The sequence below is a fragment of the Babylonia areolata genome, chromosome 20 (genome assembly GCF_041734735.1).
Source record: "Babylonia areolata isolate BAREFJ2019XMU chromosome 20, ASM4173473v1, whole genome shotgun sequence".
Lineage (NCBI taxonomy): Eukaryota > Metazoa > Mollusca > Gastropoda > Neogastropoda > Buccinidae > Babylonia > Babylonia areolata.
Genome location: NC_134895.1, coordinates 28,583,048 through 28,609,613, shown reverse-complemented (window position 1 = coordinate 28,609,613; position 26,566 = coordinate 28,583,048). Strand labels below are relative to the sequence as shown.

The following is a 26,566-nucleotide window of genomic DNA, read 5'->3' as shown; positions in this document are numbered from 1 at the left end:
TATTACTATTGTCGCAACATGTATTTCTATGTGAAATTCCGGCTGCAATTTCATTTGTTTTCCTATTGAATTAAACCCTTTTGTTGCCATGGGTTCTTTTATGTGCGCTAAGTGCACACAGGACCTCAGTTTATCATCTCATGTGAATGACAAAGTGTCCAGAGCACCACTCAAGGCCTAGTGGAGGGGGAGAAACTACTGGCGACAATGCAGTGTTGCTTCAGCAGTTTGTTTTGATCAAATGTTCACGCACAGTTGTTGCTGTTGTTTTTGTTGTCTAAACTGGTTTTATGATCATACAAGTCTTTTCATATTTCAATGCATGTTTTGACTGTACACAAAGATCATAATTTTCCTGAAATAAATACAGAAATACCAAACTGTGGTCTTACTGTTTTGTTCGTCTAAGAGTTAAACAGGTGTTTTTTAAAACTTCGTGGTTATCATTACACATAAATTGTGTCCAAAAAAAATTAAGAAAAGAAATCATGGTTGATTTCTACCGAGCAGTCATTGAAAGTGTGTTAACCTTCACTATTACTGTTTGGTACGGAAACATTTCCAAGGCAGAATCTGCAGCCCTTAACAGAATCGTAAAAACTGCCACCAAGATTACCGGGGCTGATCTACCTTCTCTAGAAGACATGTATTATAAGCGGCTACTCAAAAAAGCAAAATCAATCTGCCAGGACGAATCACATTCAGCTTTTGGGATTTTCAAGATGCTCCCTCTGGTCGACGTTACAGAAGTATAAGGATGAAAACCAATCGCTTTGCCAATAGCTTTTTCCCAAAAGCAGTCAATGCCCTGTCTCTCGAACAAATCCAGTATGATAAATAGAATTGTGCAATCAACAACCATCTACCTGAAGATCTAGTCATCAGCTCCATCCACATGTAATATGCAGCTTCTGTTCAAACGTGTGTGTGTGTGTGTGTGTGTGTGTGTGTATGAGAGAGAGAGAGAGAGAGAGAGAGAGAGAGAGAGAGAGAATGTGTGTGTGTGTGTGTGTGTGTGTGTGTGTGTGTGTGTGTGTGTGTGTGTGTCTGTGCATGTCTGTGCATGTCTGTGTGTGCAGTGCATGCATGTGTGAGTATGCACAAGTTTTTATATTGATATGCACTTGTATGTATCCTAATTTCTACTGTATCTGTGTTTGTGTATGATTTTCGATTTATGTTTGTATCTTGTTATGTACAACACACACCCCCGCCCCTCCCCCTCCCAGCCCACCTCCATATTCCTTGTGACCCTGGTACACTTGGTAATAAAGACATATTCTGAATAGTATAGAGTTTAATAGTGTCTATGTCACGGTCAAACTGGACAAAAACATCCTCAATAAAATGGATGTTAGTTTAAAAGGTTAAGCGACACATAGGGGGTTAAATGTGCATGCAGTAGTGCTGTGAGCCGAGACTGGCAGTTGACAAGCCAGTCTCACAGAGCACGTGCAAAAGGGATCAGCTGTGTGTCTGGAAACAATTTTACTGGCCAGGTATCTTGTGGACGTTCGTCGATTTTGTTCCTCATTCAACATCTACCAGAGGTTGCAAGCCAGGGGTAGAACACCTAAAGTCCCCCTGACGAAGATGCCATTAATTGACAAACCTTTCAGGAGAGTGGCTGTCGACATAGTAGGACTGATCATACCAGCCACTGAGTCTGGCAATAGGTATGTCCTCACTATGGTCGACTACACAACTCGCTACCCAGAAGCAAAGGCACTGAAAAATACCTATGCTGTCACAGAAGCTGAGGCACTGAACGAAATATGTGGGCTTGAGTGGGAATCCCCAGAGAGATGTCCAATGAGCACAAGGTCAATACCCCATACAATTCCCAATGCAATGGGTTGGTAGAGAGATTTGATGGCTCTATGAAGGCCATGGTACAGAAGCTCTGCCAAGATGAACCAAGGCACTGGGACAGATATATCCCTGCCTTGCTGTTCAACAACCAAGAAGTTCCCAAAGAAAGTTTAGGGTTCTCACCCTTTGAATTACTGTATGGGCATACAGTGAGAGGACCAAGGGATATATAGCGGCAGTGTTGGACTGACGAGCAGTCACCAGAGGAAATCCACAACATGGCCATGAATATCCTGGACCTCCGCAGCCGTATCCAGGAAATGTGCACCTTAGCGCATGAGAACGTGTGGAAAGCTGCTGGAAGGTATGTTTACCACTTGGACAAAAAGGCAAAACCAAGGCATTTCAAACCAGAAGAAAAGGTACTCCTCTTACTACCAGTTCACAGTAACAAGCTACAGTTAATCTGCCAAGGGCCTTCCATTGTCAGGGAGCACACTTCAGCGAATGACTACAGGGTTCCAGTCAGGGGAAGAACCAGGTTGTATCATGCGGCAGTCACTACTCTAGAGGGTAGCATATCCAGCTCTGTCAAGTGGGGAGAAAGTGAATCAGAGGTTGTGTCAGCTGTCTTCGTTGATGATGAACCAGAGAGTCTTGACACTGATGCACTACCAGTCTGTCAGGCAACTCAGACAGAAACCATTCAGGACATTCAGTATGGTCCTAAGTTGTCTGCAGAGCAAAAGGATGAAGCACAGCAGTTACTGGAGAAAGAAGGTGAAGAAATCTTCACTGTCCTCTGGAAGAGCTCCACTTTGAACTCACAAAAACAGACCCAGTCTATGTTCGACAATACCCTTTGCCCTATGCCAAGGTAGAGGTGGTGAAGGCTGAGACAGAGAAGATGCTTCACATGGGTGTGATTGGGCCTGCTGCTTCACCCTATAATGCACCTGTGGTCTTGGTTCCAAAACCAAATGGATCCACTAGGTTCTGCATCAATTATCGCAGGTTAAGCCAGGTCACTGCCTTCGATGCTGAACCCATACCAGATATTGAGTACATCTTCTCACAGCTGGCAGGAGCAAAGTACTTCAGCAAGTTCGATCTCACAAAAGGGTACCTAGATTTTAATCACGAAAGAGGACCACCCGAAGACTGCATTTTCCACTCCCTCAGGTCAGTTTCAATGGGTATCCATGAATGCAGGGGCATGCTTCACTCCGAAGATGAGAAAGCTGGAGCCTCTAAAATCAAAATCAATCCACAATTTCATTGACTATGTTATGGTTGCCACATCCACTTGGCAGGGTCACTTGAAAGAGCTGAGGAGGTTAGTGAGACAGTTGAAGGAGCCCAACTTGGCAGCTAGGCCCAAAAAGTGCATGGTTGGGTTTGACAAACTGGAGTGAGGATATTAGCTTCCAATGTCAGACAAGGTGAAGAAAATTCGCAACTGCCCGACTCCCAGAACAAAAAAGGAAGTGAGATCCTTTCTGGGAATGGCTAGTTTCTACTGCCAGTTCATCCCCAACTTTGCTGCAACTTTGAACTGAATTATACATACCTGGTTCACAGGCAGGAGGGTTAAAGTAGCCCTCTTTGCACTGACACTCTGGGTCCGGTCCATTGAAGCGGTGGCAATGTTTGTCGCTTTGACAGTGGCACTGGGACTCACAGGCCCATCCATACCTGTTGGACTGGCACTTGGCGGCTGCAGACAATCATCCAAATAATCAGAAGGCAAAGAGTAGATCAATTTCTGAAAGGTACTGCTCAGGATACACAGAGAGTGTATTATTGCAAAGAGATATCCATTTTTTATGACATACAGCAGCCTACAGGAATACAATGACATCACAGGGCAAATCTACTGATTCTATTTCATAAAGTACTGGCTAAGTAACACTTGATAAACAGCAATATTAAAACTGGTTGGAATTCTGTCCCAGTAATGCTTAGTGTGTAGTTCATTGCATACTCAGGTTTCTGACAGAGTGACAATAAATATCTTCACCCTCACTAACTGGAACAAAAGTTTGCTTGCATTAAGTTTATCACCGTAACCCCTGCCATTACCACAGTGAGACATAATGTTATAGGGAATCAGATGTCACGTACACAAGATTACGCCATATGCACTGCCGTTCACTCTAAGCACTTTCAGACAAAATAGGTTAATTAAAATAAAAATAATTTTAAAAAAAACAAAACAAAAAAACCCACCCATATGCACTGCTGCTCACTCTTGGTACTTTCAGACAAAACATATCAATTTTCAACATAATGTAGTTTTCTTTTTGTTTCAAATAACAAAACAACAGTATAGATCATAATCAAATCCCTTAGATACACCATCTCCTTCATAAATGCAGTCCACACCACAGCAAAACCTGCTATATCATTTACAGATCTATATTCATCTAAGAACCAGATTATTTTCATTATCCTGACATTCACAATAATTCTCCATCAAAATGAAGATCCCAGAAACAGGGAAAAAAAACAACCAAACTTGCCACAAAACATATCAACAAAACATTTACATATTGACAGTCAAATATACCACACACACAAACACACACACACACACACACACACACACACACACACACACACACAACTGTCTCGCACAACTGGCGCACAGGGGAAAGTCTCATGAATTTGTTTTTTAACTTACTCAACCGGCTGTTGGTTTGGCAGTTTGCATGTTTTGTAAACTACCTTGTAAACACCCACTATCTCGTAAACGCCCATTTTACATTTTGGGTTGAAAACTTCAGATACTTCAGATCGGATAAAACACTTTGCAAACACCTCCCCCCATCCTACCCTCATTTTGATAAAGGAAAAGAAACATATCAAGTAATGATAATTCACTTTGCTACTGTCATCATGAAGCTTTGCAAAGACCAAGAAATTAGGAACAGAAAGCCTGCATGAAATGCTGAATCACTGAAAAACTATTGTGACCTTACTCCAAGATGCAGTATCTTATTCTCTCTCTCTGAGTCTCTCTCCCTCTCTCTTTCAGACACACATGAATTCTTGAGTGCGGGAGGTAGGGGGTTGGGGAGAGAGAGAAATGCTTAGGCATAATTAGAGATATTCCCCGTCAACCAGCTCCACTCCCTTATTTGCCCTACACTCTCCATCCCCCCCCCCTGCCCCCACCTTCCTCTGTCATTTGGAAACACAGGCTTGGCCATATCCATGCTCACAAGCATATTAAATTTTAAATTGAGTAAATATATCGTGAAAATAGTCATCCTCATCACAGATCTTTTTTCTTTCTTCTCCAGCATGCCTATTCAGATTCTGACAGCGCACACCTCCTGAGTGCCCTGCCACAGAACACACAGCTTGTACTCACGCGTTTGACAGTCAAAGCCCGTCCAACCTTTGTCACAGCCACTTCTGCACATGCCGAGGATGCTGTCACACTTTTCTGTCTTGTCGTGACAGTGACACATCTTAGCACAGTTATGTCCGAACAGGCCCACAGGACATCCTGTTGGACACAGCGGTCAATGTACACCACATTTTAACACTTCAAATACATACATGAGTGGTTGCATAAACGCAAACCTCAGCAAAATACAGATACTTGAGTCTTGACCTCTTGGACTCAATTCCTCTTCCTCTTGCAATCCACCTAAATGCAAGTAAACTTGTCCTTTCATAAGTTGTAAAGTTTAAAGAAAATTAAGTAAGAACAAGAAGGAATCTGAGTCATGAGACTGTGAAAAATGATATAATTACTTTTAATGTCCTGAGAGCACCATATTTGCTTGTTCATTTCTGTGCAGTTTTCCCCACGCTTCTTCAAGACAGCTTTGACCATAGACAGGTATATGTTTTTTTGAGTTTTCTTCGACAGCCATTTTGACACTGCATATCACAACAAATCATGTTATTCTTGATGAAGCTTCTTAAAGACTTTCACAATGACAAATACTAAAAAGGTATTTAACTTTCATTACAACAAATACACTCCCAGAAACCATAAATGTTTAAGTTCTGTTACAGTAACACACAAGTTACCTGTGACAACTGAATGAAACCAGCCACAGAAAAAATCAGAACAACGGTACAAACTGAATTTGTTTACTCACACAAGTGAAAAGAATAAAGCACTTCTTGGAATCTGCCTCTCATAACACAATGTAGGACTGACAAAAGACAATAACATGTCCAGCATCACATGGTAAACAACAAGACCTCAATCCCTTCTTACCAAAGACCACGAGTAACACTTACCACAGTTCACAATGCTACAATATCCCCATCGTTTCCTGTAGCTACGGCTGTAGCACCACGGCTTAGAGGAGTCTGTGGTAGTGCGGCAGAAGTTTTCAGGGAACTCCCCATCAGGGAAGTCAACTGGTTTGTAGGTATGGTCATGAGGGTAGCGTGCACTCCACGCCTGGCACTGTACTCCCTCCTCTGTCAGATTCACTGTGCCCATGTAGTTCCTCTGCTGACCGTTGTAGTAACAACGATTTGCTGTGAAAAAGTGGCTTTATCAGAAACAGTGACATGATGATTAGGCAACAAAGTATTTTTCATCATGACTGACAAATCAGCAGTCTATTTCAAAATATTTGCATCAAAGTATGTATGCCAAAAGTACTGAGACTGGCATGAGAGAAACACACTGGCACCAAGATCAAAGTATGTAAGAAGATAGAACAGACTAGCACTAAAGAAGACAGCAAGAAAAAATGACTGTTTAAACAGACTGGTACCAAAAATGAAATATGAACAGGAATTTTTAAATTTAATGTAAGTGTGTGTGTGCGTGTGTGTGTGCGTGTGTGTGTGTGTGTGTGTGTGTGTATGTGTCTGTGTGTGTGTGTTTTGATTTTCTTCGTTTTCAAGCACACAGCATCTACCAATCTTACTACAAACAGCACCGCAACCACACCACACAAAACAACAAAGAAGAACAAGGATGCACACAGATGATAAACAAACCTTCCCCGTAAAAACCCAAAACTTCAACCCCCTCCCACCTCGCCCCCACCCCCAACCCCCCTCAAAAGAGCAGCCCCTTCATCCCTGGGTTTGTGTGAATGTGACTGCACTATCAGTTTGCCAGTTGGCATTCCCTTTTACCCCTGGCACTGGTGTGAAGTTGATTTGAAAAGAACTAAAACATTCAAGACGTTCAAATTTCAGCTGGGTGAATGCTGGGAATATTTGCATTCTTTCATAACCTAAACAACTAAAGAATGATGATGATGATATGGATACTCATATAACGCCTGTCCATGGTGGGAGACCAAGCTCTAAGTGCTTTATAAACACGTAGTCAATTACACAACAGACTGCCTGCCTGGGTAAAGCCGACTGACAGCTGCCATTGGGCATTCATCATTCATTTCCTGTCATTCAATTAGGCTTCAGTCACCTAAAGAATGCTGATGTGAATACAAGAACGAGCAGATTGGCACTTATATTCACTTGAGGGGAGGTCGCGAAAATAGGGTAGGTAGGCCTAATTGTGAACGATCCAGTCTAAGTGACCAGTTCAAATGTGTGTGTTTTACAGATAACTGGTTGTACGATCATCAAATGTAGAGCTCTCTTCTGTTTTTGAAGCTTTCTCCGATTGGTTGCACCCAGAAAATTCCTCTACTTTTCAACGTTTTTTAAACGGTTGAAATAGCAGGAGTGCATGCATGGGGGTAAATGCGAATGAACTAGTCCAATTGTGATCGACCGGTTTGGGCACATGTGGACTATCAAAATAGAAGCAGGTCTTGAACTCTTTAGACATAACATATCAATAATAATAATAATAATAATAGAGGAATAGTACTTATACGGCACAAACTCCTCATGTAATGGGCTCTAAGCTCCTTACGTGAAACAACACACATCCAACAGTGCATAATAACATACTTCTGCACATGAAAAAATAACACATTTATATGTGTATCTATACACCAAGACAGTACTATAAACTGCAGGTATGAACAATCACACACACACACACATACACACACACACGACTGCTTATCGAATAAGTTTCCACATGAAAAATTACACATTAAATTCTGTAAGCAATTACTTGGAGTACACAAAAAAGCTATGGTGCTTCCTGTGTTAGGTGAACTGGGCAGATTCCCAATAAGTTTAAAGATAATGTGCCAAATTATTACATATTGGATTCACATTATTCAATTACCAGAAACTTCCCTCATCAACAAAATATATAAGTCCATGTACCAACAAGAAAATACAACTTCCCCATGGTTGATTTTTGTTAAAAAGACACTCAAAATTATAGGCCTTGATCACATTTGGAAAAATCAATTCACATTCAGCGTACATAGACTGAAATACGTCGTGTATAAAAAATTAGAAAATGAATATATCAAATACTGGAAAGATAAAAGAGAAAAAACATTATTAAAGCTAAAATTTTACAATACGATTGTAGCAGAGTACAAAACTGAAACCTATCTTTTAAATATATCAGATACAAAACACAGACAAGCTTTAACGAAACTCAGAATAAGCGCGCATGACCTAAAGATCGAGAAAGGTAGATATTTAAATATTCCACAAGAAGACAGATTGTGCAACAAGTGTAACATCCTGGAAGACGAAATCCATCTTCTTGATCATTGTATTAAATATAAAACCTTAAAGCAACATTTTTTAAAGGATATTCAAAATTCGACATATTCCCAGTCAGGTGATGCTAACAGATGATGAATATATACAAACAAGATTGGGAAAAATTTGTTTATGAATGCTGCTGCAATTTACCGCATTAACTGATTGATTAATTGTGTGTTTTTCATTTGTTCATTCATATACCATTGCACTTGTGTCTTATAAACCTTACGGTTTCATGACAATAAAATCTATTCTATTCTATTCTATTCACACACACACGACAAAATACCCTACACATATGCGTGTGCTCACAAATACCCACCCACAGACACACACACTACAAGATAATTTCAGTAGAGGGTCAAGTGGGGTAGGAGGAGGAGGAAGGAAGAATGCTGCCATGAATTAGCTATGCTTCATCACACCCAAATGCCTGTTTGAATAAATGTGTTTTCAAATTTGTTTTTAAAAGGACGGCGTTGGTAACTGACGGAAATCCAGAGGAGGAGATTCCAGATAGAAGGTGCTTTATACTGAAAGGCTATTTGGAATATCGCACTGTTGTATTGTTGGTTTTGATCACACATGCACATACACATACAATCACATTAAAACACACACACCTCACACAAAAACACACATTTGAGAGTGCCCTGAAACTGTGCAGCATGGTTCACAAAAACGTCAAAATAGCCTTTGGTCTAACTGCGATTTCCAAGATTCCTGTCAAAACTGACGTTCTGATAGATTTGTCACCAACATTTCTTAAACTCTCCCAGCCCTGGTAATGCGCCTTCGGTCAAATCAGCTATTTTAAAATGGGTCAAAGTGCAAGTCATACTACTTCCTTCGTTGATTTTAGGATTTTGTGAGCACATTTGTAAAGCTGGTAGGCAGTGGTGCTGGAAGAGAAGAGCGCAGAAATAGCTGATGTTTGACTGGTTCTTCTGAATGGATATTCACTGACTGACTGAGGAATCAGAATGAGGTCGAGGCAGACGTTAAATGTATGTGGTGAGAAGAGTACACGAACCGCTCGCGATTACACACTGTTCGCAAATAGGCATTCAGGTCTACCCAGTCTTAGGTGGGGTCAGCCCGATACTCCCCCGCGTCAATACTCCCCCGTGTCGATACTCCCCCGTGTCAATAGTCCCTCTCACAAAGATCCAAAAACAATCAAATACAGATGAATGTATATATTTGTGATTGTTAATGCTTTCTGCTTGATCAAAGTTGTGTTGTGGAATGATGAATGTGTTATGTGTTCTCTTCATAACAGCCGTCCGCGTTCTGAGTTGGGCAGCGACTTGTGTGTGTTGGGCCCGCTGTTGTGTGGGCTCGCTGCCTTGTAGTACGGGCCGTGTTACACGGACTTTTTCATCACGACTCAGTCTGGTGGCAAAAGCTCGCTCTCTCTCTCTCTTCGTCTCTCATTTTCTGTTTCTCTGTCTCTCCCCCTCTCTGCCACTCTCTCTGTGTCTCTTTGTCAGTCTCTCTCTCTCTCTCTCTCTCTCTCTCTCTCTCACTCTCCGTCTCTCATTTTCTGTTTCTCTGTCTCTCCCCCTCTCTGCCTCTCTCTCTCTCTGCCACTCTCTATCTGTCCCCCACATCTCTGCCTCTCTCTCTCTGTCTCTCTCTCTCTCTCTGCGTACCCCCCTCTCTGCCACTCTCTATCTCTCTCTGTCTCCCTCCCTCTCTCTCTGTCTCCCCCTCTCTGCCACTCTCTCTGTCTCTGTGTCTCCCCATCTCTGCCAGTCTCTCTCTCTCTGTGTCTCTCTCTGTCTCCCCATCTCTGCCACTCTCTCTCTCTCTCTCTCTCTCTCTCTCTGTCTGTCTGTCTCCCCATCTCTGCCACTCTCTCTCTCACTCTGTCTCTTTCTGTCTCCCCATCTCTGCCACTCTCTCTCTGTCTCTCTCTGTGTGTCTCTCCCTCTCTGCCACTCTCTCTCTCTCTCTCTCTCTCTCTGTCTCTCTCTGTCTCCCCCTCTCCGCCACTCTCTCTCTCTGTCTCTCTCTGTCTCCCCATCTCTGCCACTCTCTCTCTCTCTGTGTCTCTCTGTGTTCGTGTCTCTCTCTGTCACTCCCTCTCTGCCACTCTGTCTGTGTCTCCCCATCTCTGCCACTCTCTCTCTCTCTCTGTCTCCCCCTCTCTGCCACTCTCTCTCTCTCTGTCTCTGTCTCTCTCTGTCTCCCCCTCTCTGCCACTCTCTCTCTGTCTCTGTCTCTCCCTCTCTGCCACTCTCTCTCTCTCTGCCACTCTCTGTGTGTGTGTGTCTCTCTCTGTCTCCCCCTCTCTGCCACTCTCTCTCTCTGTCTTTCTCTCTCTCTCTGTCTCTCTCTGTCTCCCCCTCTCTGCCACTCTCTCTCTCTCTCTGTCTCCCGATCTCTGCCACTCTCTCTCTCTCTCTGTATCTGTCATTCTCTCTCTTCCCTCTGTTAGTCTCCCTCTCTCTCTCTCCGTCTCTCATTTTCTGTTTTCTAATCTCTCCCCCTCTCTGCCACTGTCTCTCATTCTCTCTCTTACTCTCTCTCTCTCTCTGCCCGCACACACACTTATACATAGACATATACGTTGTGTGCATCCCGCTGACACACAGTAAATACATTATTCGGTGAACACCACACACACACACACACACATACACACACGTTCACACTGTTTTGCCGCGATATGATATTCAGTACTCATGATGGTTTTAAAGTTAATCAGTGTAATTTGTCACAATTTACAAAGAAAACCAAGAAGGACTTTATGGAAAAAGTTCTAACTGGAAAGAAAAATACCACTGAAAAGAAATAGGTCAGTAACAGAACGCCTGTAACGCTAGGGTACATTTTAGCTCTGGTCATTCTTGATAGTAAAAGACTGAGTAATATAATATGAAGCTCTACAAACCTAATCTCAGACAAATAGGACACTTCTTTAATAACAACACACCATTTTTATTGATCACACACTTTCTCGACAATATAAAAACAGTGTCTTTTTTAATCATACCCTGGTATATTCATACCGTAATTCGTTTTTGGCAGACAAGTATATTTGAATGGCAAATTCATAAAACTTTCGGGAAATCATTATGAACCCCTCCTCCCGCCTGGGTAATGTGTGTGTATGTGTGTGGCTGGGGTGGGGGTGGGGGTGGGGGGTATGGTCACTTGAAGGTCTACCACCAATGACCATTGCTGACCACTGACCGTCGCTGACCTGGGAGAACATAATGATGATGATGATGGAGTCTCCCGTCGGACCGACGATGAGTAGGCAGGCAGGATTATCTGTCGGTGTGTGTCCTCATATGGAAGAAGAGGCCGATTCTGGATGCGCAGCACTTCCCACAGGTGTTGCAAGGGAAAACGTCTCCAGAAGTTGAGCCCTGCTTCCTTTGCTCATGCTTCTCCTTAATGGCCAGCGTTCTCTTGTTTTCAAACGTCTTGATGCCACTAGAGCACAGCATCCTCAAGCGAGAGCGGTCAAAGGCATCAGTTTCTCAGGAAGCGATGTCTATGTCACAGGCTTTGAGGTTTGTCTTCAAGGTGTCCTTAAAGCGCTTGCAGGGTCTTCCAAGTTCGCGGTGGCCTTTCTTCAGCTGGCCATACAGTAAGATCTTCGGGATCCTGCTGTCTGTCATGCGGAGAACGTGTCCTGTCCAGCATAGCTGGCACTGGATCAGCAGGCTTTCGATGCTAGGCAGGCCGCTCCTCTCTAGGACCTGGAGGTTGGAGACCCTGTCTTGCCACTTTATGCCGAGGATCTTTCGTAGGCATCTCTGGTGAAACTGCTCAAGTTGTTGAATGTGACGGCGATACGTCGTCCATGTTTCACAACAGTACAACAAGGTGGTCAGCACAACAGCTCTATAGGTTTTGATTTTGGTGCTGATCCTAATGCCTTTGTTGTTCCACAGCCTGTTGTTGAGTCTGCCAAAGGCGGAGCTGGCCTTGGCGATGCACAGCGTCACTTCTGCACCAAGGGCTCCGTTGCTGCATAGGGTGCTGCCCAGGTAGCAAAACTTGTCGACTGACTTGATCTCTGTGTCATCGATCTTGACTGCAGGTGGGGGGGAGGCACTGGCGTTCTGTGAGCTAGCTGGTTGATACATGGACTCGGTCTTGCTGAGGCTGATGGTGAGTCCAAAGCTCCTGCAGGAGGTTGAGAACCTGTCCATACTTGTAGATGTCGGCCTGGATTCCATCTGCTCCTGGTGCTTTTCCCTGACGTTGTCAGCTTCAGGGCCTTCCGGGTCTCGGCCTTGGTGGGAGGGGCAGCTAGCGAGTCATTGACTGGTAGCTGTGGGAGGGCTGCAATTACCTCGTCAGATACGGACGAGTCCCTGTTGAGGAGGGTGTTGAAGTTTTCTGCCCAGCGGGCAAGGATGTCTGTCAGGAGGGTGGTCTGGTCCAAGGCTCGGACAGGGGTTGATCCTGTGACTCTCGGCCCATACACAGCTCGGAGACCATCATGGAAGGTCTTCGTGTCGCGAGCATCAGCAGCGGACTGAAGCTCTTCGGACTTTTTCTCCCACCAGGTGTTCTTCCTCTCACGCAGCCTCTTCTGTACGAGTTGCTTGGTTTGCAAGTACTGGTTATTCTTCCTCTGGCAGTCTTTATCGGAAATGTGATCCTGATGCCGTATATGCAATGTGTTCAGGAGCTTGGAGATTCCAGAGTCGTTCTCGTCAAACCAGTCTTTGTGGCTCCCCTGTACAAAGCCGAGTGTGCCAGCTGCTGCTGCGTACACAGCATCTCTAAAGGTGCTTCATACTTCTACATCAGTCGATGCAGGAATTTGTTGGAGAGCTGCTTGGATTTGCTGCTGCAGCACATCCTTGGTGATGGGGAGGCTGTGGATGTTCAGCTTCCTAGGGGGTTTCTGCCTGGCTGGTTGGAGCTTGCATGCAAGTCTGATGTTCATCTTAATGCGTACAAGGCGATGGTCCGACCAACAGACTGCTCCTCTCATGCAGCGTGTACTGGAAACATCACCTCTGTCCCTCTGCCGGACAATCACATAGTCCAGCATGAGCCACTGCTTGGAGCGGGGGTGCATCCATGTGTTCTTGTACTTGTCCGCTTGTTGGTAGAGGCTGTTGGTGATGGTCAGTCCATGCTGTGCGCAGAGCGAGAGCAAAAGCAGTCCGTTGGAGTTGCACTTACCAGTGCCGTGCTGTCCTAGGACTTTTGGCCACGAGGAGAAGTCCACGCCGACGTGGGCATTGAAATCCCCAAGGATAACCAGCCTGTCGTTTCTGTCTACCACTGAAATGGTGTGGCTGAGCTCCTCGTGGAAGGCTTCTTTGATGTCATCAGGGTTGGTCATCATCGGGGCATAGCAGCTGATGACTGTGGCGAAGCGATCCTCGGACAGCTTCAGACGCAGGGTCATCAGCCTATCGTTTATCCCACGTGGAAGGCTGTCAAGCTGTCGTGCAAGTTTGGTTTGTATGGCAAAGCCCACGCCTGAGGTTCTTGGGGTGCCTTCTGGCTACCCAGTGCAGTAGAAGGTGTAGCCCCCTCCAACTTCCTCCAGCTGGGTTTCACTGGCAAACCTGGTTTCGCTCAGGGCTGCTATGTCCACCTGGCAGCGATCAAGCATTCTAGCAATGAGCGCTGTGCGCCTTTCTGGTCTGTCGTCTCTGTCCCAAAGGGTGCGAACAATCCAGGCACCCAGAGTCAGGGAATGACTCCTGGTTCTTTTCTTCTGTTGTTTTCGACCGCCAGTGTTGGATGTCCAAGTAGGTGCGGTTTCCTACTAGGTACTAGGCGATGCAGGCTTTGTGTAGGGACCCTTTTATCTCCCCTTCCCCGTGTGGGAAGAGCAGTGCTGTCCCTAAAAAGGGCTGCTCTGACGCTGCGGGAGGATACGGGCGCCGCATCTGCCCCAGTCTATGGCGGACGACCGTCACCTCACAGCCGCCTGCGTGCAGTCGTGACTAGGAACTGCCAGCAGCATCCTCTGCTTGTCCCCATTACCACTAGCTCGTTCCGACATTAGCCTGGTTGCCTGACCAGCATAGGTGACTTTTTTTTAGTGAAGAGTTGTGCAGTCCCTTCCCCACTCTCTCGCCTACCGACACTCAGAGTCCCACAGGTGCAGATAGTGCCGCGTGTAGAACGGCCTCGGCAGGTGCAGGTTTTTTCTTCGGAGTTCCGTCTCCTAGGAGGATTTCCAGCCAAGGATAAGAGCTCCCCCTGCCCTTTGGTCATCCTCTTCCGTTTCCTCCTCCGCCTAGTCCGTCGTTGGGAGACTTCACATGCGGCAGGTAGTACTGGGTTACATGGTACCAGTAGCAAGGGCTATGCCCCTGACCTGACTAACGGGGAGAATATAGACATGGGGGAACATAGACATGCTTTCGAGCTTAATTACTATTCAAATACATGGAATAGCTTCCCAACCCCACGTGCCCCACAAAGCAAAGCAAACGGTTTAAGTCATGGACTGTCAGTGAAAGAAATAAAGACGACAAACCAACGGTTACTAAGTGAACGCTGAAATGTCGCCAAATCAAATGAAATGTCACCAGTCCACTGATAAAGCTGGCATATGTATCCTTCAGTACACCAGTGTATATATATATATATATATATATATATATATATATATAATCTACTTGTATGAAGTACCTTCGGTTTCGGCATATGAATATCATAAATATGTTGTTTTGGTCTTTTTTATTTACACATGCAGGTATACATGCGTGTGCGTGCGCGCACGCGTGTGTGTGGATGTGTGTATACATGTGTGTGTACGCTCGCGCGCGCGTGTGTGTGTGTGTGGGAGGGGGGGGGGGCGGAGGGGGGGGGTCAGTGGGTGGGTGGCTGTCTGTCTGTCTGTCTGTCCGCGTTTCTGTTTATCTCTGTGTGTGTGTGTGTGTGTGTGAAAGTGCGTGGATGTGTATGTTGTTGGTGGGTGTGCATGTGGGCGATGGGTATGTATGACGTGGGGGCGGGGGGGGGGGGGGGGCGTCAGATGGTCCGTGTGTGTGTGTGATTGTGTGAGCGTTTGTGTGTGCGTTCGTGTGTGTGTGTGCGTGTGTGTGTGTGTGTGTGCGCGCGCGCGCGCCTGTGTGTGTGTGTGTGTGTGTGTTCTCAACTGTAGGTCTTTGTCTTATGTGTGACGTCTCCTCGTTGGCCCTAACATCTGCATCTGGGGTGCGGCGCTCCAAGATGGGGCCATAAAAGTGTCATAACAGTGGCTCATAAAAGTTTGGAAGGTTTGTTTCAGGCAGCGGGATCAAAGCATAGTGCGGCGGCTTGGCCGAAGGTTGGGAGGTGGGGGGTGGGTGCGGGGGTAAACTTTACGGGTTGGTGATAACATATCGAAGTCCAACAGTGTATATACGCGCACATGAATTATCCGTGCTAAATTTTACAGCGGTGGAACGCTCTCTCTCTCTCTCTCTCTCTCTCTCTCTCTCCGACTCTCTCTCAGTCTGTGTGTGTGTGTGTGTGTGTGTGTGTGTGTGTGTATGAAAACAATCAATAAATAAAATCGAAAACATGAACAATCCACGGCATGTAAATACGTATAACCCCACCCCCCAAAACCATATGCCTTAGATATATCAAACAAATCAGTTAATATCTTTTCCCCTGTTTATATGTTGCAAATCACATCAAGTTACATGATATTGCTCATCAGTGCTTAATGATACCAATTCAAATCTTTAATTGTTGATTAGTCAAGTTCGCTTACTGTTATCATTAGTATTTCGTTCTAAGGATGTTATACTGTAATCTCATATTTTACACAAAATTTCACCAATTATAAGTTATCTAACACACACACACACACACACACACACACACACACACACACACACTGCGTGAACAGTTACTTTTCCCTCACCAGTAGCTGTCTTTTTCCTCTATGTTTGTCAAATAACACTCATGGTTGAAAGACGCTAAACTGAAGAAGAAGAAGAAAAATACAACAACTGCAGCAGCAACAACGACCACACACACACACACACACACACACGGGGGAGTATCGACACGGGGGAGTATTGACGCGGGGGAGTATCGACACGGGGGAGTATTGACGCGGGGGAGTATCGACACGGGGGAGTATCGACACGCTCCCGTCTTAGGTTTCAGCAGCCAGAACACGTCTCCTTGTGTAAAAACGCTTTGAAGCCCGTCTGAGCATTCTAAATGGGCATATTTTGGTAACACGTGTTACATGCAAACTTCATTGTTATCGACTGTATTTCAGCTCACGTTACCTGAGGTGATGAGAGCAGACACACAAACCATTATTAAAGCAGCGAGTGTGTAAGTGTACACATGAGTCAGGAGAGCTATGTGTACGCGCGCGCGCGCGCGCGTGTGTGTCTGTTGAGGATGAGGTATGTGTGTATGCATGTCTGTATCGTGGGAGCAATGGAATACCGGAACGTGCGGGTGTGCATATATGTGTATGTGTGTTGGAGGGGAGGGAGGGGGAGTGGTATATGGGCGTATATGTGTGAAACAGCCTCATGTAGTTTACTGAGAGAGGAAGTTGTAAAAGCAGTCTTATCTCTAAAATTGGGAAAATCTGCAGGTGTTGATAATGTCCCAGCTGAAATGGTGCAAGCAGGAGGTGATCCATGTATAGACGTACTCCATCGAATCTGCAACAAGATCTGGCAGACTGGAGTATGGCCAAAAGCGTGGACACAATCCCTTATAATAACACTTCCTAAAAAAGGCAACCTCCAACAATGCCAGAACTACCGCACCATTAGTCTCATCAGTCACCCAAGCAAAGTGATGCTGAAGATCTTACTGAACAGGCTTAAACCACAGGCTGAAAGTATCATCGCAGAAGAACAAGCTGGATTCAGACCTGGACGCAGTACAACAGAGCAGATCTTCAACATCAGACTCATAATGGAAAAATATCTCCAGCATCAACAAGACCTCTATCATGTCTTTATCGATTTTAAGAAAGCATTCGACAGAGTTTGGCACGCTGCACTGTGGGCAACTATGAATCTCTACAACATCAATGCCAACCTAATCAGAGTCTTACAGAGCCTCTATGAGAATGCAACAAGTGCAGTGTTTCACAACAACAACATAGGTGATTGGTTTCGGACGACGGTCGGTGTGCGCCAGGGCTGCCTGCTCTCCCCTACTCTCTTTAATCTATTTCTTGAGAGAATCATGGAAGAAGCACTAGAAGAACATGAAGGAACAGTGAGCATTGGAGGGCGAACAATCACAAACTTGCGCTTCGCTGATGATATTGACGGATTAGCTGGTCACGAGCAAGAGCTAACAGACTTAGTGAACCGCTTAGAAGAAAAATCAACACAATTTGGTATGGAAATCAGCGGGGAAAAAACAAAAGTGATGACAAACAGCAACTTCACATCAGAAATCAAAATCAAAGACCAGAAACTTGAAAGTGTTCACAGATTCAAATATTTGGGATCTATCGTGACAGACGAGGGATCAAAACCAGAAATACTGTCAAGAATTGCCCAGACCACAGCCGCAATGACCAAGCTCAAACCCATCTGGAGAAACAGAAAAATCGCCATCAGTTCCAAAATCAGACTGATGCGTTCTCTGGTCATGTCAATCTTTTTATATGCATGTGAATCATGGACCCTCACAGCGGACTTAGAGAGAAGAATAAGAGCTGTAGAAATGAGGTGCTTCCGAAGACTCTTAGGCATCTCATACAAAGACCACATCACGAATGAAGAAGTCAAGAGACGCATCCGCAATGAAATCGGGCCCTATACTGACCTTCAAACACTCGCTGGACAACGAAAACTGAAGTGGTTTGGTCATGTCACACGCTCCTCTGGTCTTGCTAAAACAATCTTACAAGGCACAGTGAGGGGAGGAAGAAGAAGAGGCAGACAAAGGAAGAGATGGGAGGACAACATCCGAGAGTGGACAGGCATGGAGCTGAGAGACACCCTGAGAGCGGCCGAGAGACGCGAGGACTGGAGAAAGGTGGTTGACAAAGCTTCAAAGGCGCCCCAAAGGATTCGGAATCTGAGGGATCGGTGACGGTGACGGTGTGTGTGTGTGCTTGTATAAGCGTGTATGTGTGTGTGCCGTGCAAGCTGCGATATGTAGCCTAGGAATGAGTGTGTGGGGGAGGGGGAGAGGGGGAGGCAGAGTAATTTGGGAGATGGTGTGTGTGTGTGTGTGTGTGTGTGTGTGTGTGTTCCAGGCTGCGGGCTGTACCATCAAGCCCAGTGATCGAAATAGCTGTTGTCCACAGGTCTGGCCAGAGGAAGACAAGCATCCACAACCTCACTGTTTCTCTGTGCTGGTGAAATTTGTGTCTCGGCGGACAAAGGCTATATTGATGGAGAAGCGACGTGCCTAGAAGCTCAAGAAAGTCTTCATCATCGACGACCTGACTCCTCTCCGCTCCAGACTGCTACACGTAGCAAAGCGCAACAGAGTGTCGACAACGCATGACGGTCGGATCCGCTGTGTCCTCAAGAAGACGCCGGGCCAAACACAAACGCTAAGGTCGTCATGATTGACAACCCTGATGACCTATTCCACCTTGGTGTGGACAGTGTATACTTTGAAGCTTTGGGTCTTCAGCATACCCATGTTAAAAATTGTGGGATAAGAGCGCGACGGAGGGCAATGCAGTTTTCTTTCAGAAAATGGTCAAAATCTGTTACCTGACAGTTTTGTTCATTGTTTTATTTCACATGATTCTTGTTCTGCTTTACATGATTCTTCTGTGAACTATTCAAAAAGCTCAGCTGGTGAAAGACGTAACATAAGCTTTGTATCACTCAATGTTTGTGGGTTGCGAAATAGGTGAAAACATAGTGAATTTGTTACACAAATTAATCAGTTTGATGTTATTAATTTTTATCAATAGAAACAAAAACAGACAAGCAAGATCACTTATTCCTTGAACATGTTTTCGATAAACTTGGGAATACAATACATGTTTTCAGTCGAAAATGTTCATCGTACCAACGCTCAGGTGGTGTTGCTTTTGCATACAAAAAGAAATACTGAAATTATATAACCACTCTACCAAACAAAGACAACTCGGCATGGTTCATGATAAAATCATCTTTAACGGGATATGATAAAGATGTGTGTGTTGGAGTAGTTTTGATATGTTTGATGACATTGAAAACACGCTCTTTGATATACAAAGTAAATATGATTGTTATATTCTGTTAGCCGGTTACTTTAATGCTTATACAATATCACAGTGATAGTAAAGGTCCATTCCATGATTTGATCAATGTTTTAGATGAGCAGTTATATCCAGTTAAGTGTAGACATAATCAAGATAATCGTCGACCAAACAACTATGGGTATATATTGATTGACTTGTGTAAATCATCTTCATTGTATATTCTTAATGGAAGAGCATGAGAGAAGACGGAATCGGAATGTTCACCAGTAATGGCTGTGCTGTGGTTGACTACATGATTGGATCCCCCTTTTTGTTAACAAAAATAAAAGATTTGACTATTTCCCCATTTGATGCTTTAGTATCTGATGTACACAGCCCGTTGATCTTGTCTCTGGCTACTGAATGTCACATATTGAACCATTAAAAAATCATACTGATACGGCGATCATACCGTGTCATAAAAAAAGAAAAGAAAAAAGTGCCACATCAAATTTAACAGGTGAGAATGAAATAATACGAAAATGGGAACACGAAAAGGCTGCTTCTTTTCAAGAAAATTTGTCTACCGTTGAGCTTATACGGACTTCGATGACGCAAATGCTGATGATATTGACGTCATAAATGATAAGCTCGCAAACATTCTGATTCTGACGGCAAAAGATACTCTTGGGACATACCAAATTCGTACTTCTAAGACAAAACGCAGGGATAGTCGCAGATGGTTTGATTCCACATACAAACGATGCTGATATGAGCTAAACACAGAGTTAAAAAAAACAACAACAGAGATTCTAGTTTAAAATAGAGGCAGGCTCGAAAGAGTCAGCAAAAGTTACAAGCCCGTTTTAAAGAAAGCAGAAAAGTCGTGGAAAAAAATGGCACAGAGAACTACGAAGTTTACGCAAAAGCAATTCAAGAGAAATATGGAATAAAATTAAAAAGAAAACATCATGTTCCATAAATTTAGAAGACATGTTTCACCATTTCAGCAACCTCAACGTTAATGATAATGAACATATTGACAGTACAACGACAATGCATATTATCAAGTTAGAGGATAATGATGATATTTTGAATGCATGTATTACTGAAGATGAAATTACTTCAGCCATCAAAAGACTGAAGAAAGGCAAAAGTGCTGGTGAAGACATGATTCGCAAAGAATATATCATTAACAGCGTTCCTTTGCTGACAGAAACATATTGTAAATTATTTAACAAGATACTGGACGAATTTAAGGTGTTGTACCAGAAAAACTGGTATCCGGCTAGATATTGCCACTGCATAAAGGCAAAGGTGATACACTTGACTGTGATAATTATAGGGGTATAACTTTGCTCAGCTGTGCTGGAAAACTGTTCACTAGTGTTAAATGCTAGACTGACTGATTACATCAATGTAAACAATATACTTTTATTGGCCTAGGCAGGAATTAGACAGTCCCATTCTACATTAGATCAAATGTTTGTTTTGAAATCACTAATTGATATTTTCTCCACGAAAAAGAAGAAACTTTATTGTGCTTTTGTTGATTAAAAACAACAACAACAAAACAAAACAACCTTTGATTCAGTTTGAAGTAGGTTATGGCAAAAAACTTGTTCATGAAGGCGTGAATGGTAAAATGTTGCGTGTCATAATGAACATGTATGATAGAATTAAGTCATGTGCGTTTTTAAATGGCGAAAAATCTTATTTCTTTAGCATTTGTTAGGGTATACGACATGGAGAAAATCTCTCGCCTTTGCTTTTTTTCTGTATCTCAATGATTTAGAGTCGTATTTGACTGAGCATAAGAGTCCATCTGTTGATCTTTTATTGAATGTTGACATTCTAGACTTAGATATTTACATGCGATTATTTGTACTCTTGTATGCAGAAGACACAATTTTACTTTCGGAGATGAAAGAAGGATTACAACAGTCCCTCAATGTTTTTCACAAATATTGTTTAAAATGGAAACTAGTGGTTAATGTAAAGAAAACTAAAGTGATGATATGTAATTCTACAAACAAGCTAAAGCCTTTTTTTTAAGTTTGGTGATGCATGTTTGGATGTTGTCGATTCTTTTAAATATCTTGGTATCGAATTTAGTAGAAACGGAACTTTTTATAAGGCTAAAAAAATGATTTATGAACAGGCTCAAAAAGCTATGTTTTCGTTACTTCAGTCAGCCAGAAATAAAAATTTACCTTTACATATCGTTCTGGACATGTACCAGTCTTATGGGGTTATGAAAATGTAGATATACTTGAAAAATTAGAATTGAAATTTTTGAAACGCTTGTTCAAACTGAACAGGAATACTATGACCCAAATTGTTTATGGAGTAACTGGTATTTATCCAACTAGTGTGTTAGTGAAAATGAGATTAGTTCGATTTTGGACCAGCTTAGTGATATTAAACACAGAAAAATATTCTGGGACAATATATTTTATATTACTTGATTTATATCGAAATGGCATTTATTCTTCAAAATGGATGAGTTATATTAGACAAATTTTAATAGAAACAGAGTATGACTGTGTTTGGGATGCTCAATTCTTCTTAGAGAGGGAATGTTTCTGCAAGAATGTCAACACTGCTTTGAGAGATAGTTTTCAAAATCTATGGAGACATGCTCTGGAGGCGAGTAGCAAATGCTTTTTTATCGAAATTTCAAAAGTGGATTTTTTATCGAAATTTCAAAAGTGGATTTGGTAGAACAAAGTGTATAAGACAAATGCCTGATAATTACGTTATCAGCTTCTTCAGATTTCGAAGTAGTAATCATAAGCTGGAAATAGAAACAGGGAGACACAAAGGCATACCACGAGAGTTAGAGCTTTGTAAAGTTTGTAACATGTCTGTGATTAGGGATGAGTTTCATTTTATAATTGAATGTCCCAATTATGATCAGTTACGAAGTAGATATGTTCCTAAAAATATTTGTCTCCAAAATAGGTTTTTAATTTTTGTAACATGCTCAAAGGAGGGGAAAAAAAGAAAAAAAAAGTCATTTTAGCTGTAAGTAAGATGATTAGATTTGCAAATGTTGCCTAGCTACACTTTTGGAGTTAAAAGACATTTGTGTTTTCTCAACTTTTATGTGACATTGTTGTGTATTTGGAAATGTTTGTTCTGGGCATGAAAACATTATTTTGAAGTAATCCTCCATATTCCAATAGGAGTGAAAGGATAATTAAAACTTGAAACTGGTGTGTGTGTGTGTGTGCCGGGGCTCGTGTAAGTTTATGTGTATTTGTTTGTGCTTTCATATCTGTGAAACTGCACGTTTGCTGCATATCTGTTACACTTAGAGCTTAGTCTCCGACCGAGGACAGGCGCTATATAAGTATCCATATCAATCAATCAATGTGTGTGTGTGTGTGTGTGTGTGTGTGTGTGTGTGTGTGTGTGTGTGTGTTACATTTATTTGTGTGTGTGTGTGTGTGTGTGTGTGTGTGTGTGTGTGTGTGTGTGTGTTACATTTATTTGCTTATTTGTTTATTTATTATCATTATTGTCTTCTTTTTTCAGATTTAAATATTCATTTACTTCTTTATTTGTTTAATCATTTCTTCTTCTTTTTTCTTCTCAAGGCCTTACTAAGCGCGTTGGGTTACGCTGCTGGTCAGGCATCTACTTGACAGATGTGGTGTAGTGTATATGGATTGTCCGAAACGCAGTGACGCCTCCTTGAGCTACTGATACTGATACTGTAATGAAGTGGCATTTTTCTGGGCTTCAAATTAGCCGCCATTGCGTTTTGCATCGTGCGAGCTTTTCCCAGACTCAACTGATAAGAAACTCTAGGGAGAGCTGGACAGAACAAGGTCTTCAGAGAAGAAGACTTTACGAATTATCGTACCTTTCCAAGACGTCAGAAGACAGAATCTGATTCAGATGGTTTAATCGTTTTTCGGCCACACGCCCAATAAATAGGTAACAAATAAATGGCGGGGATCCTGATCAACAGATCCTGATGAACACAGATGCATACTAAATGTATCAAATGTGCACATTACAGTTGGTACAAGGATTATCAGTGCTATTGATATACTCGTAAGAACATTTGTTTCATCAATCAATATATTATGAGCCATGCAATACAATAGTATGCTGTCTACTTATATCAAACTCATATATCGATTATCTTGTGACCATACTAGTCTTTCTACAGAACGCCCTCCGAACTGTTAACATAACGTGAAAATGATCTGAGTGCACTTTACTTTCTACTGCCAATGACGAAACGTTGACAGCAAAGAGCGTCTCGCACGACAAAATTCGTTCATCCATTTGACGGCCACAAGCACCACGTTGATTACTCTGCCGCTAAGTTGTTGAAAGAAGTTCGGGATAGAAAGAGAGACCAAAACATTGAGAATAAAAGCTTATAAGGGACAGCTACTCTCCATCTGGGTTTTACCGGCAGGCTGCTGCACCTTCACTTTTCTCCCTTCCGAGCTAGCTGGTCCCAGGCTGCATAAGGCAATTCCAGCCCCCTCGCCCCCCCACCTCCCCCCCACACTACCCCCACCCCCACCCCCCCACCCCACCCCCACCCCCCCTGGATCTGTTGGAGATGTTGGGAATTAATGCTTCTTTCGTTGGCGGGGTGGGGCAGGAGAGATATGTTGGTCCTGTCAACGATGGCTTCTCCGTTGATGATCTTGCGGAGCACGGCTAGCCTTAGCACAGGGACGGCCACTGGAGTTTGTCCATCATCGAGGTGACACTCGAGGTGTTGTGGTACCGATTGATGACAAACCGTGCTGGACGTTTCTGGATGGCTTCGATCTTGATGTAGGTCTTTGTGTGCGGATCCCATACAGTGCACGCATATTCTAAGATGTGTCTGACGAAGGTTTTGTTGGTGGTTTCTTTCAGATTTGTTGCGCTAATTTTGAGATTGCGACGGAGAAAGCCGAGAGTCTTGTTGGATTTGGCGCAGATGATACTGATGTACAGATCCCAGACCAGGTCACGAGAGAGTAACACCCAGATAGGTATACTTTGCTGAGGAGACCGTTTCTAGGATTTGGCCATGGAGTTGGTCGTCAGTCTTGGCAGTGGTTCGTTTTCTGGTGATGGGATGAGTGTTGCATTTGCCAGGATGGAATGCCATGTCCCAGTTCTTCTCCCAGTCTTCTAGTTTTTTTAGGTCCCCTTGTAGAAGACGCTGGTCTGTGTCAGAGGTGGCAAGGCGATAGACAGCTGTGTCATCAGAAAAAAGGCGGGTGAGTGCGGAGAGGTGCTCTGGAAGATCGTTTCTGTATGCTAAGAAGAGCACTGGCCCGAGAATGGAACCTTGGGGAACCCCAGACCGCACACTAACTTGCCCTGATGCAGTGCCGCCAACGACCACCACCTGTTGTCTGTCGTGAAGGAATGCCTTTATCCACCTGTTGTTTCCTTGGACGCCATAGTGGTTTAGCTTATGGATAAGAAGCCTGTGGTTGATATTAATAAAATAATTAATAGAGCTCTGTCCTGATTTTGAAATAAATGTACAACTGGGATAAAAATCATACCCGGAAAGCCCATTCAGAATCAAGCAATCAAGCATTGTGCAGTCAAAACGTCCACGAAAATGCTTCCAATGCTTCAGGGAATGTATAAATCAGTTCAGTTTTGTATTCGCTGCGCATCTGAAATGCCTGGCTTTTTTGACTGTCCATCCGGGCAGGAACAAAGCTGTTTGTTATGTCCTGTGATATTTTCTTTATTAATCACAGGAGTAGCCGAAAATGTCAACAAGAAACGGAAAGCATGGTTTTCAGTTTTTACCTGGTCTACAAGAGATATTTTTGCTTTTATTTGCAGATGATATTAATTTTTATTTGATCTCATCCACACACGCAGGTTTACAAAATCAGATAAATAATCTTCCAGAAACAACAAAGTCTCTTGGAATGACAGTAAATTTGATCAAAACAAAAAATTATGGTGTTTAGAAGAGCAATTGGCAAAAGCAGAAAAAATGGTTTCATGATGGAAAGGAGATAGAAATTTTTAATAGTTATAAATATCTGGGCTCTACCTTAACTGAAGAAACTGTTGTTGTTTTTATTTCATTAGAAGAATTTGCAGGCAGGGCAAAAGGCAGAGTGGTAGAAATCATTTAAATAATGTGAAGCCTTGGAAACATGCAACGCCGTTTTCTTTAAATTATTTGATGCTCGGGTAAAGTCAATGTTGTATGCAGAGGAAACCTGGGGTCTAACTCGTTTTCAGTTTGTTGAATCCCCTCATTTACACGTATTTGCCTGTAAGCGTTTCCTCCGAGTAGGTACCAAAACTCCAAATCTGATGGTGTATGGTGAACTTGGTAGGTACCCATTATATGTTGATAGTATAATCAAGGTAATCCGATTCTGGTTCAAGCTACAAAAATTAAATCTTGCCAGACCGCCAAAACAACCTCATGAAATGTATAAAAAATATAACTATCGGAAACGCAGATAACCAGTTTGGCAATTGGGCCAGCACGATTACGCGTTGCTTAGATATGTATGGGTTTTCAGATGTGTGGCTGAATGGAGGAGAAGGACACGAAAACTTATTGATAAAAGTTTTGTTTAACACGCATAACAGACTTATAAACAAGACTGGTGAAGTAAACTTTCTGAAAGTGATAGATACTCTACATATCGCTGTTTAAAATCATTGTTACAAAAACACATTTAAGACATAACTATCATGCAGTTTCGTATTGTCTTTGCTTGATTTAGGCTATGCGTAAGTGATATAAACTTGCATAAAAGATACACAGAACAATCGAACTCCTGTCCATTCTGTAAGGCTGTGGAATTCGAACGCCATTTTCTGTTAGTGTGTCCAGTGTATCAGTTAATCAGGGAAAAAATGCCAAGTGAAAATTTCGAGAAACATAAATGAATACACAGACATGGAGTTACTCCTATAAACTGAAAACAAGCATATTACTCGCTCTGTGGCAATGTTTATTCATTACGCCTTATAGAAGAGAGAAGAAGAAAATACATG

The 26,566-nt window shown here is 43.1% G+C and overlaps 1 protein-coding gene across 3 annotated transcripts in view; it reads right to left on the bottom strand.

Annotated features, from left to right (window-relative positions):
- Positions 1-26,566, bottom strand: part of LOC143295377 (receptor-type tyrosine-protein phosphatase T-like) — a 328,714-nt gene that overhangs the window by 187,098 nt on the left and 115,050 nt on the right. For 2 of the 3 annotated variants that reach the window (XM_076607040.1, XM_076607042.1), the window contains 3 exons: positions 6,076-6,321; positions 5,189-5,326; positions 3,383-3,529 (listed from right to left, as the gene is read on the bottom strand). In XM_076607040.1, coding sequence (XP_076463155.1) covers positions 3,383-3,529; positions 5,189-5,326; positions 6,076-6,321 — 531 coding nt within the window. Of the gene's footprint in view, positions 1-3,382; positions 3,530-5,188; positions 5,327-6,075; positions 6,322-9,068; positions 9,349-26,566 lie in introns of those variants that run through there. The other variant, XM_076607043.1, reaches the window with a different exon arrangement.